The 21,146-nt window shown below is 35.5% G+C and overlaps 2 protein-coding genes across 2 annotated transcripts in view; both read right to left on the bottom strand.

The window, feature by feature from the left end:
• Window positions 1–21,146, bottom strand: part of BCLAF1 (BCL2 associated transcription factor 1) — a 1,193,665-nt gene that overhangs the window by 235,246 nt on the left and 937,273 nt on the right. The gene's annotated exons all lie outside the window — the stretch shown is intronic.
• Window positions 1–21,146, bottom strand: part of AHI1 (Abelson helper integration site 1) — a 253,355-nt gene that overhangs the window by 192,178 nt on the left and 40,031 nt on the right. The window contains 4 exon segments of the mRNA XM_049788037.1: window positions 8,849–8,967; window positions 11,307–11,413; window positions 14,217–14,446; window positions 19,941–20,064. Of these exon segments, the coding sequence (XP_049643994.1) occupies window positions 8,849–8,967; window positions 11,307–11,413; window positions 14,217–14,446; window positions 19,941–20,064 (580 nt within the window).

Below are 21,146 nucleotides of genomic sequence, written 5' to 3' on the forward strand. Positions count from 1 at the left end.
CTTATTTGCCTCTTTAGAAACAAAGTAAAAAAAAAAAGGTGTATCAATCAAAATCCCTTTATGTTATGACAGAATTACAATACTGTGATATACCAGTATAAAATATAAACAGTATATACTGATACCTACCGCGCAAAAGGCGCCAGCCCCCTCCTGCCTGGTTTTCCCACCTGCTCCAGGTAGGAAAGCCCCGCCCACCTACGCCGACTGCGCGAACGATGCCAGCCCCCTCCTGCCGGTTTTCCCCACCTGCTCCAGGTATGGAAGCCCCAGCCCCACCCACCCATGCCAACCACACGAGCCACGAGAACCTTGTCGCATTCACACAAATATAGCCTAACACAACATATAGGTCTAGCCAACTCAGACCTAACACCCAAATTTCTTAAATAATTAAGAGCCCATAAAATTGGAAGCAAAATACCAAACAAGCCAGAAATACCTATATCAAACAAGACAGGTGGCAAAAGCATGCTCTAATCGAAAGGCCTTGAAAACCAGGCAACACCAAGAATTGCAAAGAAATATGGGTAAACCAAGGAACCCTAACATCTGGAGAAACAGAAGGAAACACAAACAAGTTTCCAATTCCACCAAAACAAACAGATCCAAGAGATGAAGATCTGAAAACAGCCATGAGAAAAGAAATGCAAATCATGGTAAATAAAATGAAAGAAGCACTAGCCAGCGAGTATAAGAAAATCATGGATGAAAAATATCAACCAACTAAGAGAAGAACTGCTACAGAATATGAGAAATTCCATACAAATGGAATTTAAGGAAATAATATATAATGTAAAAAGCTATACAAGCAGAATCTCACAGTTGGAAAAGCGCATAGAACAACTCGAAGAAAACCTGCAATCAAAAACCTTCCAGAAACCAACAAGGAAATAAAAGGCAAAGCACTGAAGGAGAAAGTCCAGTACTTAATAAACAAAGACAGAAGAAATAATCTAAGAATTGTAGGTATACCAGAAGGGGAGGAAACAGGGAAAGGGGAAGAACAAGTGGTCAGGGAAATAATAGCGGAAAATTTCCCAACCCTCTGGAAAGAGACCTCAATGCAATTCCAAGAAGTAAAGAGTCCCTAATAAAAATAGACCCTAATAAGCCAACACCAAGACATATAGTAATCCAAATGGCAAAAAAAAAAAAAAAAAAGAGAGAGAGAAAGATGAACTCTTAAAAGCCACAAGGGAGGAAAAAACCCTCAAGTACAAGGGATGGGACATAAGAATCAAACCAGATCTCCCATTTGAAACAATTCAAGCAGGAAGACAGTGAAATGACATATTTAAACGACTGAATGAAAGACATTTCCAACCTAGGGTCCAATACCCAGAAAAACTCTCATTCATATTGGAAGGAAGACTAAAAACATTCTCAAATAAAAACGATCTAGCAATATTTGCGCAAACAAAACCAATTTTAAATGACCTACTCAGAGAAGAAAAACACAATCCAAATCCCTGATTGTAACAGCAACAACAACCCTACACAACACAACTACACAACAGCCCTCTCTGCAATAATCTCCCTAAATATTAATGGTCTAAACTCTCCCATTAAAAGACATATACTAGAAAACTGGTTTAGAAAACATAAACTGGACTTCTGCTGCTTGCAAGAAACACATCTACTAATGCAGGACAGGCACAGACTTAGAATTAAAGGATGGAAATTAATTATTCAGGCCAATGGAAAACAAAAAAGAGCAGGTAAGGCCATCCTAATATCAGACCAAATTGCATTCAACCTCAAGAAAGTGATCAGAGACAAGAAAGGTCACTACATACTGATCAGGGGAACAATAGATCAAAAAGTACTAACCCTGGTCAGTATTTATGCACCTAATGTAGACTCAGCAAAATATGTGAGGCAATTACAAACCTGGAGAAACACATCAAGGGAAATGTGATAGTAGTAGGGGATCTCAATACTCCACTATCACGACTGAATATATCCAGCAGGCAGAAAAATAGCAAAGTAATAAGAGCCCTAAATAAAAAAATTAGAAGATCTAGGGCTAGTAGACTTATATAGGTCCCTCCACCCCCAAAAAGCAGAATACACATTCTTCTCAAGCCCACATGGAACCTTCTCCAGAATAGACCATGCCTTAGGATATAAATCTAACTTATATAAAACCACAAGTGTAAGGATCATCAGAAGCACCCTATCAGATCACTATGCAACAGAGGTCAAAATTGATTGTAAGAAGAAACAATGGAGAAAATCAAACACCTGGAAATTAAACAACATGCTACTCAACAACAGTTGGATCAAAGAAAAACTCAAGGCAGAAATAAAAAGATTCCTTAAGACAAATGATAATGAAGAGACAACTTGTCAAAACTTGTGGGACACAGCAAAAGCAGTAATTAGGGGGAAACTCATAGCAATATAGGCTTATGTCAGAAAAAAGGAAAATAACAATCAACAATTTAAAGGATCACCTTAAGAAACTGGAAAAACTGCAGCGAAGAAATCCAACCACATCTAGAAGTCAAGAAATAATAAAAACCAGAGCAGAAATAAACAACATAGAAACCAAGAAAACAATACAAAAAATCAATGAGTCCAAAAAAAGAGTCCAAAAAAAGAGTCCAAAAAAAATGAGTTGGTTTTTGAAAAAATAAACAAGATAGACAAACCACTGGCAAGACTCACAAAAAAAGAGGGAAATCACCCAAATTAATAGGATCACAAATGAAAGGGGAGAGATTACAACAGAACCCCAAGAAATACAACATATCATGAGGTCATATTATGAACAACTATACTCAGTTAGGCTAGAGAACCCAGCAGAAATCAACAGATTCTTGAAAAAATACCAGCTACCAAGACTGGAATCTGAAGATCTAGAAAACTAAACAGGCCAATCACTTCAAGGAAATCGAAGATGTAATTAAGAAACTCCCTAAGAACAAAAGTCCAGGTCCAGATGGTTTTACAGGTGAATTTATCAAACATTCCCAGAAGACTCACTACCATTGATCCACAGGCTCTTCCAAACCATAGAAAAGACAGGAACCCTCCCCAACTCCTTTTATGAGGCTAATATCACACTCATTCCCAAAGATGGCAAGGACAGCACCAAGAAAGAAAACTACAGACCAATCTCACTAATGAGCATAGATGCAAAAATTCTCAACAAAATTTTAGCAAACCGAATCCAGCACTACATCAGAAAGAATATACACCATGACCAAGTGGGTTTCATCCCAGGGATGCAAGGTTGGTTCAACAACATAAATCAATCAACATTATACACCACATCAACAAGAAGAAAAACAAAAACCACATGATCATATCAATCATGCAGAGAAGGTTTGACAAAATTCAACACCCATTCATGTTGAAAACACTCAGCAAAATAGGGTTAGAAGGAACCTTTCTCAAGATAGTTACAGCTATCTATGAAAAGCCACAGCCAACATTATCCTCAATGCGAAAAAATGAAAACATTTCCACTAAGGTCAGGAACTAGGCAAGGCTGTCCACTCTCTCCATCTTATTCAATATAATCTTAGAAGTCCTAGCAATAGCAATCCGAACAAGAGAAGGGAATCAAAGGAATCCAAATTAGGAAAGAGGAACTCAAATTATCCCTTTGCAGATGATATGATGATATACATAGAAAACCCTAAAGATCCACAGTAAAACTTCTAGAAATAATAACCAATACAGCAAAGTGGCTGGCTACAAGTGAATACACAAAGACAGTAGCATTTCTCTACACAAATAATGAAGTAGAGGAAGAGAGATTAAGAATTCAATCCATTTAAATAGTAACAAAAACATTAAATACTAGGGATCAACCTTAAGGGAAGTGAAGGACTTACCAGGGAAACTTCAAAACACTTCAGAAAGAAATTGAAGAGGATCTAAGGAAATGGAAGAACATCCCATGCTCATGGGTAGGTAGAATCAATATAGTCAAAATGACCATCCTACCCAAACTCCTATACAGATTTAATGCAATCCCCATCCAAATTCAGACATCATTCTTTAAGACTTAGAACAATCAATCATAAAATTCAGCTGGAACCACAAAAGACCAGGATAGCCAAACACATACTAAAAAAAAAAACAAGAAGCTGGGTGGCATCTCGCTACCTACCTGAAGCTATACTATAAAGCCATAGTGATCAAAACGGCATGGTACTGTACAAGGACAGAGCCTCAGACCAGTGGGTTAGAACAGAATTTCCAGACATAAGCCCCAGACATATAGTCAACTAATATTTGACAAAAGAGCCAAGAACTTGAAATGGGACAAAGAAAGTCTTTTCAACAAATGGTGCTGGTACAACTGGAAAACCAATGTAAGAATTTAAAATTGACCCATACCTCACCTCATATACAAAAGTCAACTCAAAATGGATCAAAGACCTCTAAATCAGACCCAAACCATAAAGTTTATTGAGAAAAAATAGGCAGAACACTCGAAGACTATATATCAAAAAAGTCTTTGATGATAATTGCCAATGGCAAGAACTTTAGCATCAAACATAAACAAATGGACTACACCAAACTAAAAAGCTTCTGCATGGCAAAAGAAACCATACTCAACATAAAAGACAGGTAACTGAATGGGAAAAAATCTTTGCACTCAACATGTCCAAAAGGACTGATATCCAGAATATACAAAGCACTCAGAAAGATGAGCTCCACAAAACCAAATAAAGCCATAGAAAAATGGGAGATGAAATGAAAAGACACTTCACCGAAAAGATCGAAAGATGGCCAACAAACACATGAAAACATGTTCACCTTCACTCATCATTAGAGAAATCCAAATCAAGACAACAATGAGGTACCACCTTACACCAGTGAGGATGGCTCACATCAAAAATAATGGAAACAATCTCTGTTGGCGGGTTGTGGTATAAAAGGCACTCTCGTCCACTGCTGGTGGGAATGCCCCCTAGTCCAATGCCTATGGAGAACAGTCTGGAGAGTGCTCAAGGAACTCAGATGAGCTGCCATTTGACCCAGCAATTGCTTTCCTGGGCATCTACCCCAAGCTGGAAGGACATTCATCCCAAAATATGTATGCACCCCACTATTTATCACAGCACTCAGTATAATAGCCAAGTCTTGGAACCAACCTCGATGCCCAAAACAGATGAGTGGATCATTAAGATGTGGTATCTATACACAATGGAATACTGCATGGCAGTAAGAAATGACTCAATCACAGACTTTGCAGCAACATGTATGGACCTAGAACATATTATGTTAAACAAAGTAAGCCAGAAGATGAAAGGTAAACACAGAATGATAGCACTGTTCTGAAGCACCTAGAAACTACACCATATATACAACTAATATTCAAAGATCAAATAACAACATAATAGGGTAGAAACTCCAAACACTGTAACACCACACATATACTGGGCAGAAGAGCCCAGAACACATGAAAGAGGAATATCCTAAACTCTCGACCACACATTAAACCATAAAGAAACCAGCAACTTCAGAAACAGCAGCGTAGAGCGAAACAGGTATGTAATCAGCTTGTTACTGCAAAGGCTCATAATAATCTCTTAGGGATCTTATACAAGGTTACAGGTAAAGAATATCACGGAAATCACTGACTACAACCGAAGTATTCAAAATAATAGGTGTTAATGCCTTAAGCTTAATATATTTAAAGTAACCTCTCAGCTTTTCTGTCCACAGGCATTCTTGGATACAAAGGATGGACAACCTAAGATGGCATCTCAGAGCCAAGCCACATGACATACTAAACACAGGCTGCATTACAAAATTGTCTCGATAAAACTTTTTAACACACCCTTTATCTCTAGGGTATACCTTCTTTTAGGACCTGAAGCACGTGACCAGCCAGACCACCGAAGCAGCAACTGTGACCTGCAGACTTATACTACGGGGCCTACTCATCGAACATATTCAAGCAAAATGACATGCCCCCGTTCTTTTCACCTCTCTTCTCACTACTCCCTCTTCCTTTTTTCCCCCCTATTTAATCTTATTTTCCCCTTTCTTCCTTTCTGCCCCTTCCAAATACTCTCTCCTATTCCCCTTCCAGGAATCCGACTACCCCTTCACCCCCCAATTCCATCCAATTTTCCAACTTATTAAAACTCTTCACTATCAGTTCTTAATCTATTAGGCATCAAGACTGACCTCCTACCCCAACGAACCAGTACCCAGCACCCAAGCGAAGGGACATCCACTCAAACCCACACCTCGTCCCCGGCAGGAAAAGACAACCAACACCCCTACTGACTCATGCTGTGTGGCCCTCCCTACCAACTTATCCTAACGTGGACTGTTGCTGGATACCGGACTTAGTCCTAAAAGGACTCCCAATGCAAGTACTTTACACAAGACCCCCCTCAAATCTTTTACTAATCTCAGGAAGGGCAGGGTGTGTGATGAAAAGGCGCCTGGCAACCCACACTCCACAAGAAAATCTCAAAAGGCAATGGGGAAACCTATACTTCCATCATAAGTATAAGACCTGTATAACACTAGCTCTTTATTTTTTATTTCATTTTACTTAAAATCATTGTCCACTATACATATGTGAGCAAATATATATTATTTTTATTTCTATTTTTATGTTTTTTTGGGTATGTGACTTGTTTCTCTGTTTTTTTCACCCCCAAATGCACTGGCAAAATAATGAAGCACCATTTCTTCCTGCAAAGGCACAATAAAAAAGGGGAAATCCCACGTATATAAACAAGCTCTTTTCTACTAGGGATAAGAACTCATACTAATTTACAATACAGGGGAATCTCCCACCTTGAAAATATGTCATGTGGATCCTTCTTAGACTCCAGAAGATTAGACACCGACTGTCCAGACTCGAATCCTGAATCCCAGACATAGAATCAACACAGTTCTTCACAACAGCTACAGGAACCAAAGCCCATCTGGGACATCCTGAATACTACTCGAAATCCAACATGTGCCAGTTCTACTATGATATCCTGACAATGAGGAAATTGGGAACAAATGGACATAAGAACAGGTTATCCTACCTCACCAACTAATGATAAGACAAAATCAGAAGACTTGTCACACTTTGGGCTGACAAAAGCCAAGAACGTGATCTACAGATGACTGGCTGATACAACCATGACTGGGCAGTATGTATTCTGGGACCAACAAGAAAGCCCTAGTCTAGGGTTTGGTCTACATCCTGCACAACAACCATGACCTCTAATTCCAGAGTCCTGACTGAGGCAATTGCAACTGAATGGGTCTTCTGGCAACATAATGAAAGATGATATCCCAGGCTCCATCCGGGTTTCAGCGCAAGGGCCAAGACCACTAACCACAGAAGACAGATTAAAATGACATCGAGGAAACAGAACTTCTAAAATCACAAAGAAAGTCTTCATCATAAATTCCACTCCTTGACCTATGCACAGACTGAGACCTCTAGATTTAGAGGTCTGTTTTTATCAGCCAGATCAGAGCAGAAGTCTTCCATATGGCACAAAAACACCAAGGGGAGAGTAAATGAACGTGAAAGGAGTCTATAGATAATCCCATGACAATATATTCCAAGGGTAGAGAAACCCTGTGTCTCTTAGGCCAAGGAGATTCCCGTTTCGGATGACCCCAATATTTACTGTGCCTATGCAGGGGGGTGGGGGGGGGAGACAAAAAAACACTAAATAATCCTTTTTTATCTAGTTTTTGTCGATTTCTTTGTTTTGGGGTAGATATTGAAGTAGTTGTCCATTTTTTTATTTATATATTTACTTTTTCTTTCTTCTTTTCTTTTCTTCCTCTTTGCGCCTTGTCATATTTCCTAAATCAAGATCATGGCAACTATGTGGTGCATATTTTTATTGCTGCAGTGCTCACTGGATATCTTATTTGATTCTTCTTTTTGAACTGTTGTGGTGTTTCACCTTATTCTTTTCCCTTTTTCCCTCAAACCAAGGATGAGAGCCTCTAGAATGACTCTGCTCATAGTCGGCATAGTCGATTTTTACCCCATCATATTACCTTTCTCTTCCTCAAACAAAACCACATAACTTGAGCTTTCTAGTCCCGCCTCCCAATTAGAGGGGGCAGTAATGGAGGCACCTAGACCAAACAGTTATAAGACCACTAAGTAATACTAAACACAGAAGGGACCAAGCATTCTAGCAGCGCCTGGGGTGGGGTGGGGGGGAGAGTGGAGGATATGGGAGGCAGGATGGGAGCAGTTGTGGGAGGACAATTCGGTGGTGGGAATTCCCCTGATTCAATGTAAATATGTACCTGGAATATTACTGTGAACGATATGTAAGCCACTATAATTAAAATAAAAATTATATTAAAAAAGTATATACCATAGCAAAAGTTTATTTATTTATTTTTGACTTCTTGGGCCATACTGTTGGTGGCTCAGGACTTGCTTTCTCCTGGCTCTGAGCTCAAGGATAACTCCTGGCAATGCTCAGGGGACCATATGGGTACCAAGAATTAAATCCAAGCCAGCCACATGCAACACAAAGTTAAAGCCACTGTACACTGCTCTGGCCCCCAAGTTTTTTATTTTAATTGTCGAGATCAGAAGCAACTGACGTTAGTTTCAGAATCATTCTGAACTTATAAATGAGATCATATCATCTTTATTGGGAATAATGTGAAGATGGGCTGTTCAAATGAGCTGTAGGTTACTTAGCTGCACCTCAGGTTTCTATATACATCTGTGATAGAAACAAGATCCAGGAACATTTACAGACTCTGTCAGATGTCCTTACAGAAATACCGATTAGTAGAAAATCATGACTACATTTTATAAATATAAATTAACTCATGCCTTGTTCTATCGATGCTTAAGATGTCAATGTTGAAATATACTTACAGTCGGAGATCCATAATTCTCAAAGTACTGTCTTTGGTATGAATTAATAAGCGTTTTCCATTGGGATGAACCTCCAAATAACTTATTGGAATCCCCTTAAATTCACTTTCTTTAATTTCCTAAAATGATTTAAAAATAAGAACTTTGCTATAAAGTTTGTGTTAAACCTTTTCTAAGAGTAAAAAAATTTAAAATGACACTTTACTGTGTAAGATGCTTTAATATCACCTAAAGTTCCTCATAACTTCAGTTTACAGATGAAAAGGTTTTCAATTGCATTCCCTAATTATTCTGTAATACTGTCACAGATTAGTCTGTTTCTGTAGTACAGTTACTTTTCCAAAATTTAGCCAGTCCCCTAAAGAATAAATGTCTAGATACACACTTTCTGACATTGTTTTTTCTGCTTATTATTATGACTTTTTGGATATGACTTTTTGGAATGACTTTTTGGGAGGAAGGATTAACTGGTGCTCCTCAGAGCTTACACCTGTGTCTGAGCTTAGAGATCACTCCTGAGGTCTCAGGGGTCCATTAGCAGTGCCAGAGATAAAATCTGGGTAGGGCATGCAAGGTAAATCTCTACAGCACCAGAAAGCTTCACATTTCTGAAAATCATAAAAATTAACTTTCAATCTCTACTTTGGTATCATATTATAATTTCATTTCTCACTTATACCACGCCTGAAAAATACATATTATCCAAATCTTCTAAAATCATACGAGTCTAAGTGATATGAGGCAGCTACCAAAGAAACCTGACTAATGAGGTCAAGAAAGATCAAGAGCTGAAAATAGCACAGGATTAAATTCCTTTCCTTGCTGGCCTGTGCTGCCCACATGAAAAAAGCATCAATGTGGCAATGCTGTAGTTTGTGCCTGGCAGCTCTAATCTATGTGATTTTGGTGCCACAAGCATTTTCCAGCTGCATGGCATCCAGGAATGTGCAACACCACAATGAAAGGACTGAAACCTTCAGCAAGCACCAAGGCAAGTCACCATGAAGTGTGACTCCAAGTCCTAGTGACTCCCACCACAAATGTTTAGGCATCGCAGCCAGCATATGTGTGACAGTCACAACAATGAGGAAGGGTAGGGGAGATATAAGATAGGAGGACCTAAGTGATGGGGATGTAATTGAAAAGGATGCTGGTATTTAGTATTTATAGTATTTATTAAGGATTCCTATGTTTTCCTTCATTATATTCATAATAAAACAAAAAAAATAATGCTCTAACTTTAAATTCATTTCCTTTTGCCAGTGAATATGTGCACCAACTTATGAACTCCATCCTAAGGGACAGTTGAGGATAAGTTAGCTTTTCTAACCTTGTCTGCAGAAGAGAGCCAAGTAACACAATGAAGCTTCTGGTTTATTCTTGAACATTAGCTATTAAAAGGATATTCCAGATCATTTCCCAACTTTAATTTTAACATTCAATAAGTACTAGATAAAGGGTTATTGAAGTAAATTTATCTTTCTGTTGTTATACCAAGCTATGGAAATACTTGATTTTGAACACAAATAAAAGCTCAACACTGTAAACTCAAAAGATTTTTATCAATAACCTGGAGTGTTGCCAGTCCCTCAGGTATATAAATAATTAGAAAGCTCTTTTCAAAGAGTCTGAAATTAGACTACAAAACAACCACCAAGATGTCAGTCTTTAAACTGATAGACAAGATGATGAAAAACTGAAGTCTGTTTTTAAACATATGATAGACTCAAGACATTTAACTAAAATTCAATAGAATTAGTTTTCACTTAAGTGTTTTTCATGCTAAGTATGACTATTACAACATATTCTAAAAAACAAAAGACAACAAAACTTTGAAGAAAAATATCAGCATGTAAAACAAATATACAAATTTATATAAAACAATCAAGTTAATAATTTTATATTTCTAACTAAAATATACAAAATATACACAAAGAAAATTGTTTATATAGAAACAACCTTACAACTCCATAATTAAGTTTTTTTTATTTGTTTCTACTTAGCAAATTCCAAGTGAAACAATTATTGCTTTTAAGTAATCCTTCATAATTACATAGTTTTGAAAGACATTACTAACAAATACTGAGCACAGTTTTTAAAGAACTATAATTACAAAAAGGAAGAAAAACCATAGAAAAGATATTATTTATACATGGTAGTATAAAGTTACTTTATTTTAAAGCAAACTTCAGTAATGTGTTGCTAAATAACAATGAAAATTAGGGCTCAAAAAACAGACATTAAACCAGGTCAAAATGTATAAAGTTTTCTCTGTTGCTATACCATCAATTTATTTATCATTAATATAAGTAATAAGTAAATATAAAATGGATTTCACAGAAGAAAAAACTAATTTTAAAACAGAGAAACAATGTCAACCATCTCATTTTTAAAGTTATGTGTTTATCTAATTATCAAAATCATTTATTAAATACCAAAATAGGAAATGAACTAATACCTTATTTATAGTCCAGTGACGCACTGAATGTTGAACATCATTAACTTTGACAGAGGTATTCCAAGAAATAATCATTCCTGTGCAATCTCCTGAATACATATGATGACCTATTTTTTAAAGTGAAATACACATTTAGAAACATAAAATTGAAAAAGTATAGTCCAGTAAACAAAGAGTCAGAAGGCAGGGCTAGAGCGATGGTAGGAATCTGCCTTTTGAGTGGTAGACCCTCGTTCAATACCAGGCATCATCCTTTATGGATCCCAAGCCTGCCAGAAATAATTCCTGAGAACAGAGTCAGGAGTAAGCTGAGTGTGACCCTCAAAATAAAACAACAACAAAGAATTAGAACTACTGAGTTTTTAGGAACAAGAGTGATAATGCAGTGGGTAAGTTGTTTTCCTGCTTGTGGCCAAACTGATTGGATCTTCAGTAGATGGTTCTTCAAGCCCACGAAATCAATATTAAAGAATCACCAAGAGAGATCCAATCATTGGCATCAATTTGTTTTTGCCTGGCCCCCAAACCCCATCAGGAGTGATCCCTGAATGCCTAGCCAGGAGTAAGTCCTAAGCACAATCAGGTGTGGCAAAATAAAAACACAATACCAAACTAAAAATGTTATTTCAATTATCCAACATATACTTGTACTTCTCACCTATATTAATCAATATTCACAATGTTTCATACTTCTTAGAAATTCAGTAAGTAATCAGAAAATAAAGGATATAAAAATAGTAGACTCTCTAGTTTAACACCAACTCTTAGACTCAAACCATTTCACAGTAGAATACGACCTTAGAGACCCTAAAATATTCAACTTCATACCCAGTTAGGAATATCTTACAAACTATAACAACAGGTAGTTATTTAGCATTGTAAATTTAATATTTTACAAAGCAATTTATGGGGCCGGCGAGGTGGTGCTAGAGGCAAGGTGTCTGCCTTGCAAGTGCTAACCAAAGAAAGGACCACGGTTCGATCCCCCCGCGTCCCATATGGTCCCCCCAAGCCAGGGGCAATTTCTGAGCGCTTAGCCAGGAATAAGCCCTGAGCATCAAATGGGTGTGGCCCGAAAAACCAAAAAAAAAAAAAAAAACAAAGCAATTTATGCAGCTGTCCAATGTATTAGTATGTTCTAATTCTGAACAAATCTATATATACATATACTTATTTTTTCAGTTTTGTCCTTATAATATTAACTGAAGTAATACAGATTAATTTCCTTTTTTCATGTATCAATATCTTATAACCATATAGGAAGAAATCATTTCTCTTTTGTAATCTAAGCTACTACTGTTATGTATGGCAATTTTTAGACACTTTACAATCGTAAATTGATAGTTACTGAATTTGTTCCAATTTGCTAACATCACTGTAGGTGAAAGTGAGTACATTAGTAATATTATCACTTTTCAATTTTATACTAATTAATTGTAACACAACATAGAGCTCAGGTCAGCTCTGAAACATTATAAAATATTACAAATAGAATTTTCTTATTTTTTATGTAAAAAAATCTAAACTCATCTTTAAAACATCAGCTATTATTATATACTAAGATGACCTTTAAATAATTTCAAATTTCCCATTTATATGACTTATTATTCATAAAATGATTATAGTACTACACTTAATAGGGGCTGGAGAGATAGCATGGAGGTAGGGCGTTTGCCTTGCTCATGCAAGAAGGATGGTGGTTCAAATCTCGGCATCCCATATGGCCTCCCGAGCTGCCAGGAGCGATTTCTGAGTGTACAGCCAGGAGTAACCCCTGAGTGTTGCCGGGTGTGACCCAAAAAACAAAAAAATAAAATAATAAAAGAAAATATACCCTTGAGATTCATAAGGGATTTTCCTGCCATTATCCACAATTCTCCATTTAATTTAAAAGATTCTCAAAGGGCTGGGGGCAACATAGTACAGTGGTATGGTTGCTTGCCTTACATGCAGGCAATACAGGTTCTAGCCCTGGTATGCCATATAGTCCTCCAAACCTGCAAGGAGTAATTCCTGAGTGCAGAGCCAGGAGTAACCCTGACCACCTCTATGTATGACCCCTTCAAAAATATATATTCTCCAGGGTCATAGAGCTAGTACAACAAACATTGCTCTTGCTGTGCACATGGCTGACCCTGATCAGGTTCAGTTCTTGGCACCTCCTATGATCCTCCATGACCTGCCAGGAGTAGTGATCCCTGAGCAAAGAGCCAGAAATAAGCCCCTTGCACCAAAACAAAAGAAAAGCATTTTTTAAATATCAAAATTTTTATAAGATTATAATCACTAATACAATGAGATGTATTCATTAGAATACATTAGAACTTTAGAATATGAGTAAATATAACAAAAAAAAAAAGGTGTCTGCCTTACAAGCGCTAGCCAAGGAACGGACTGCGGTTCGATCCCCCGGCGTCCCATATGGTCCCCCCAAGCCAGGGGCGATTTCTGAGCACATAGCCAGGAGTAACCCCTGAGCATCAAACGGGTGTGGCCCAAAAACCAAAAAAAAAAAAAAAAAAGAATATGAGTAAATATAATTCATATATTAAGTTAATATAACTAATATTAATGAGTTAATATAATTAATATGTAAAGTAAATATAACTCACATTAACTCATACTTAACTGATTAAGATCAGTTAAGTATAAATGTTTTTCCTTTTTTAAGTATAAAATGTAATTTTTGATTTAGTGACTTTTAAAATTATAAACAGAAACAGAACTCTCTCAGTTATAATTGTTCATGTCTATTAGCATTTACAAAATCCATACAAATATCAATATAGAAACATAATAGCTAATACATAAAACCATCTCAAGCTTTAATAATGACTTATCTGAGTAAAAATAAGGTTTGTAAAGTTCTTATGCAACTATATTTTATTTGGAATAAATTTTTTGACATACCATCACTATCAAAACAAAGAGAGTTAATGAAACTCCTGTGAGTGTCGATTTGTCTGATCAGTATGGCGGGATCCTCTTTTACGTCTACTTTCCATATCCGTATTACAGAATCGTAACATCCTGTAACCACTAGATCTTTTACAGCTGGATGGAATTTAGCCGTGTACACAAACGAAGGATGAGGTAAAACTCTGAAGGTATTTGTGTTATTTAATTCATTTTTCCATATCCTAAAAAAAGAATAGAAAGTTATATTCCTTCTGAAAGAATTTCATTAGGTTTTCTAAAAACTAATACAGCCAATGGGACTTAGGTAAATAAGTAATAACAACCAAAGCTGAACTATATCGTTCAATAATAGAAATGTGACCAAATGCCTGATGGCTATGGAATTCCTTACATACTAACACTATTGCATCTTATAGTTAACATCAAGAATAATAGTTAATTTATCACTAGGTAATTATTATAAATTATTATTATAAAATGAAGAACTTGGCATTTGACTTTATGTTAGTTTCAGATTTTTTTTTTTTTTAGTCTGGGCCACACTTGGCAATGCTCAGCACTCACTCTGGGTTCTGTGCTCAGGGACAACTCCTGGCAGGGTTCAGTGACCCATTTGGGATGCCTGGGATTGAACCCTGGTCAGTATCATGCAATGTAAATGCTTTTCCACTGTTTTATTGCTCCAGCCCCAATATTTAACAGTGTTTAAACTATTTTTTTTTGGTGGGGGGGGGGTTGGGCCACAAGGGTTACTCTTGGCTATGCACTCAGAAATAACTCCTGGCTTGGGGGACCATATGGGACGCTGGGGGATAGAATGGCGGTCAATCCTAGGTTAGGCGCATGCAAGGCAAATGCCCTACGACTTGAGTCACCACTCCAGCCCCTATTTTTTCAACATTGGTCAAACACATGCCTGAAAAGTTAATAAAGTGCTTCACTTAACAAAAAGAAACAAATAAAATCATAAAATACAGAGAGAAACTATAATGATTTCATATCTGGACTGTGTTTTGTTTTTTTACTGTATAATTTTAAAGTCTGATGCACATAAAGAATTCAAAGATTTAAGGGTTATTTTATCATTACTATATGTGCTATTTAAATGATTAAAATAATTGCAGGAATTTGATATAGTATTTTGATAGCTATATTCATAAAAATTTGTTTATATCTTCCTCTATAATAATGATTTTAAATTACAATAATGATTTGAAAAATAGTTATTATTTTCTAATCTTAATAAAAAAAAAAGTAACCTCAGGTTTAGACTGTTATGTTATATGCACTATATTTCTAATTAAAGGACAAAATCTGGGCTGGAGAGAGAGTACAGAGGTTAAGGTACTTGCCTTGTAGACAGCCAACCTGGGCCTAAACCCCAGTACCACTAATGGTTCCCTGAGCTCTACCAGAAGTGATACCCTGAGTAAAGAGCTTGAAAAGACGCTGAGTAGAGTTAGGATATACCCCACCCCCCTAAAAAATAAGAATATCTAGCAATAAGCAGGATATGAGTGTGGAACTCAACTTTGAAAAAAATTTTATTAGAATTAGAAGTTCTTAATTTTAGTATGGAGATGTATAGCTCATTCTTTTACTGTAAATAACCGATGTAGAAAATTAAGTCCTCAAAATTATCAATAAAAGAAAATCAGTTACTTATTCAAGAATAACATTCTGTAAGTTTTTCAGCAGCTGTTTAAAATACAGGATATGATTCTCAATTCGCTAAGAATCCAAATTAATAATGAAGGAAGTGAAAGAACATGTTTTAAGTAAAAACAAAGCATGTGTAAACACTGAATAAATATTTTTTACCAAGTCAAAGCTTTCAAGAACAAATGCTACATAAAATGCAGTACTTAATGAAAGAACAAAATCACTAATTTGGAGGGAACATGAAATTGTTAAAAATAAAAACTTTAGTTACTTTGTCATAACATTTTAGCAATATTAAGTAATACATAAAATACTGAAAGAAAGCAACTGTTGCTTATAGGAACTTAATATACTAAAGTAGACGTAAATATAAAATTTTAAATATAAAAAAATGATATAGGTGATAATTTTAGTCATCCACACAATGGGTAGAATCTAAAATAAGAAAACAATGTATTACTCTGTTTAAGAAAAAATAATACCAATCACGGAGAAGGATAAGGACATAAAATTATAAATATTATATAAAATTATAATAGAATTAAGAATGAACAAAACTCAATTAAAGCAATGTATGTGAAGAGTGGTCTAAAGATATAGATGCCTATTAGGAAGCAATTACAGATAAAAAGGCCTTTCTGATTATATATGAAGCTGCTGTTTGAGGAAAATACAGGTTTTTCTAAAAATAAAGGAGATTTAAGAAAAGTGTACAAAGGAGAGAGAGAAGAGGTGAAGTGAGATTGAGAGAGAACTAGTGGTAATTACTTATTTTAGCAGACATTTATGGGTAACATGTAAGAGTGAGACTTAAGAAAAAAATCACAGGGGCCGGAAAGATAGCACGGAGGTAAGGCGCTTTGCCTTTCATGCAGAAGGTCATTGGTTCAAATCCCGGCATCCTGTATGGTCCCCCGTGCCTGCCAGAAGCAATATCTGAGCATGGAGCCAGGAGTAACCCCTGAGTACCGCTGGGTGTGACCCCCCACCCCCCCAAAAAAGAAAAAAATCACACGACAGAGAGCTAACTTGTGGGAAATACTTAACAGATACCAACAATAACATGTAACAGTGAGCTCCAGGAAGATAATAAAGACAAAGCTAGAAAATCATTGTTCAGCCTTTGGAGATATTACCAACTCTTATTTCTTCATTTGACTTATTTGTTATAAGTACTTCTCACCTCTTTCAAACATCTCATTGTCCATACTGCTTCTCACTTCACTCAGTTTTCCCTTTCAAAACATTTTTATGATGCAACCAAGTACTAAACCAGTATTTATTTCAAAGCTAATTATAAATGCATACCACTTATGCACTGCACGGTTAAAATACAGGATGGCTTCAAGAAATAAAACAAAATCTACATTCTAGATATTGATCAGAAGCTCACTATAACTTACAAAACTTAATGTAATGAATGAGTTAGGCAGAAAGTGTGAGAAAAGGGCATTTGAACATCAGAATGTTAGTAAGAGTAATAGGGTATGAAGATCCCAAAGAAGATAAAATGTTAAGGATATTTCAAAAAGATTGTGCTGTGGGTGAGACAAAAGGATATATAAGTAGTACAAGGAACTTAGGTCAGTGAGGTAGGTCAATGAAGGACGTGCTTGTCATGACATGCTAACAAACTGGAATATTTTCAAAATGCAATGTATTATAATAAAGGTTTGTTCTACTAAAAGATCATGAAAGATGATTCTGGAGAGATGATTTCAGTACATCAAAATTAGAAAAGCTACAGATTGACGAGTGGGGACCAATTTACGCAACATTTAATCAAGAGATAACAAGGCCTTGAATTAAGACAACAACATTGAGGGTAGTAAACTTAAAATGCCTAATATGATTCAAAAGGACATTTGATAACTTGACTACTACTTAGATGTAGAAATTGAGGAACAAAGGAAAGGAAATGAGTACCACTCTTAAATTTCCAGCACAGGAGTAAGGGTTAATATGATTACCATCATACTTACTATAACATATATATAAACAAATTATTCTACCATAATATAAAGTGAGCATTAGCCAAGTTGACAGTGAAATAGAGATTCAAAACTGAGAAAGACTAGAATACCATCTCAGGAGATAAAAATAAATAAAGGGCACTAGAATAGATAGAAGACAAGGGATGAGAAAAAAATCCAAATGTAAGGACTCAGTATAAACATTGATGAAGAACAGTCAAGGAAAAAAAAGATACAATCAGAGCTGTGAATAACAAAAGACACAAGTTGTTAATGAAAACCATAAGAGTATTTTTAATATTACTAACACTACTTGGTATCAGCAAAGTAGGGATTAAAACTGAACAAATAATCTGAAACATTAGAATACAGCCAGATTAATAAATCTGAAAGAAGTAAAGGTGATGAATTTAGGAGGCTCCTGGTGGTGTGGAAAAGGAAAATGATATATTGATGGAAAGGAAATAGTTGAACAATATTTTTGTGATACTCAATCTTATTTTAAGATAGCAGTATACATCTTTCTAAAGATTTACTTTCTAAAACTACTTATTAAAGGGGCCAGTAGTAGACAAAATAAGCTAACAAAATTACAGATTATAGGAGTGAGATTAGAAACCACAGGCCAACCACTAGATACCTTAAAGTTATATGTTCCTCATATATATTTAGTAAGAGCTAGACAGAAATTAAAATAGATGGGCTTATACTTGTTAGTCGGGCAACCAACAAGAAACATAGTTCACATCTGGCTAAGCTTCACTAGTGATTGGAACAAACATCTAAATAAATGGGAAGACCTGTGGTTTAGTAGAGAACTTGATGTGGAAAACTTTGCTGCTAGAGGAATGAATAAAAGGTAAGTAAAAGAATATCTCAGCAGAGCTGAGAGCTCAGATAACGACAGTTTTTATGACTTGCAAATCCAGTTAGGAAAGGTATGCTTTTTTTTCCCTCAAATAACCTATCATGGAACAATAGTTATATTGAAGGATAACAGAGCAGGTTTTGAAGATATTGACAGAAGTACTGACAGAAAGATCCCAGCTAGAAAACTGAAGAAATCAATTGTTGCCAACCTGTTTTTCATTTTAACATAGAAATTTTAAGCTTATAATTTTAAAGGAATTATATTTTAATCAGTATGACATTTTACACTGAAGAGAAATTCAATAAGATACATAGAGGGAAAGTAAACACTAGAAGTGACTTTTAAAAGTATATTGAGAGAAAGTAAAAGTGAAGTGAGAGTAAGTCTCAAAAAATATTTTTTCTGTTCTCAAAATACTTTTCCTACTCCAAAGTTATAATTAATCTGTACATGGTGGATATGCAATCATACCATATATTTGATGAAATAAAATCAAATTATGCATGCATAATATCAACCTAAAAAGATAACTTTTTAAAGAATACTTGTGAGGCTGAATAAATAGCTGAAATGAAGTATAAATGAAACTTTATAAAGTGGCTGTGAAATCTCTTATTGTAAACCATATTAAGTTGGAAGAAATGAAATATTTTAAGACTGAGATTCTGAAAGATGCAAATAACTGAGAATCTATGAAGAGTTTGAAACATAAGATTCAGCTAGGGAGATAGATTAAAAGGTCTAAACCTAAATTTATTTTTAATGTCACATGTCTCCTGGGCACCACTGGAGGCAACACCAGTAGTGTATGATCCAAAACAAAATAAGCAGTCCAAAATACAAAGAACATATTTGTGCCTTTTCTCAATGCTACATACTTATATGTATCACTGCTGTATCCTAGTAAACCATGAAAACAATTGATCTCTTTAATAGTCTATATTACTAGGAGAAAATATCTAGTTGATTATTAATCTCATCTTAAAGTACTAACTGAATAGGATACATAATGACTATGACATTTAAAAGATCATAAACATTTTAATTTACATAAACATATCTATGTTATAAATGTCTTCAAAATATTTTCATTACTTAGTTGGTAGTATGCATATTTCTGAGAGCTCCTTAATACACCTTTCCTCCACTTTAATTCTTCAGTTTGGTGGCAAAGTGCATGCACAATAAGTACTTTTGAAATATACTAACCTGGCGGTGCCATCAGATGATGCAGTAAGCACATAGTGATCATCATTTGACCAACAAAGATCATAAATGATATTGAGGTGGCCACACAATTCTCTCATAAAACGTCCAGAAGGAATTTCATATACTAATGAAAATATTCAACATTCAGTAATTTCCAAACAAGTTCTACTTAACTCTTTACATATAAATTAATAAGTTATATTATCCATACAAAATTAATACTATTATATACATACAAGATTAATTACTATCTATAAGAATGTTATAAAAGAGTCACTTTCAGATTATTTCAAAATCTACTTAAAATACTAAAAATTTCATTAGGACACGATTACACATATATAAAATATTACACAATGCTACAATATCTTCATTTTTTTTCAAGGAAACTTAAATGCTTGAAAATTTATAAATTAAAATAAAACTGCCATTCACCTCAAAGATTCTATGATTTAGCTTTATTAAGCTATTATTTTACCTGAAAATAAAAAGATCGCAATCAAAATTCTAACTGTTTGAAAGTAATAGAAAATTGAACTGTATTTTTTTGTTTTGTTTGTTTGTTTTTGGGTCCTGGATCGGCTGCTTGCAAGGCAAATGCCGCTGTGCTATCTCTCCGGGCCCTGAACTGCATTTTTCTATGAGGAAAAATTCTAGCACTAAAAGGTGATTCTAGATTAATAGAATTAACAGAGATCTTATCTAATAACTAGTTATTGTATTGCTGCATATACAATGAAACTACATATTGCCATTTTATGGAATTTCAGTATCTACTTTCACCTAGTGGCAAAACCTAGTACCTTTAAAAATGCTAAGCAGTATAGATCATTCCAGAATCGTCAAAAAGGATTTAATAGTAAAAAAAATCAGTTCCCCCATAAAAATCAATAAGAACACTAGAAGATGGTCAATTTAGATCTGTAAGGGACTCTTGTTTTTCGGGGGGGCACAATTGTGGCGCTCAAGGGTTACTCCTGCTCTGTACTCAGAAATCGCTTCTCTCTCAGGGGAACCATAAGGAATGCCACGGATTGAACCCGCGTCCATCCGTCTGTCCGGGGTCTGGCACGTATAAGGCAAACGCTCTACCGCTGTGCCCTGTAAGGGTACTCCAACCCCCTGTAGGGTCTCTTAAACTAAGCTAAAGCTTGTAACTATCTGAGGGAAATTTGTTAAAATACACACCACACCACACGCACACAA

The sequence above is a fragment of the Suncus etruscus genome, chromosome 15 (genome assembly GCF_024139225.1).
Source record: "Suncus etruscus isolate mSunEtr1 chromosome 15, mSunEtr1.pri.cur, whole genome shotgun sequence".
Lineage (NCBI taxonomy): Eukaryota > Metazoa > Chordata > Mammalia > Eulipotyphla > Soricidae > Suncus > Suncus etruscus.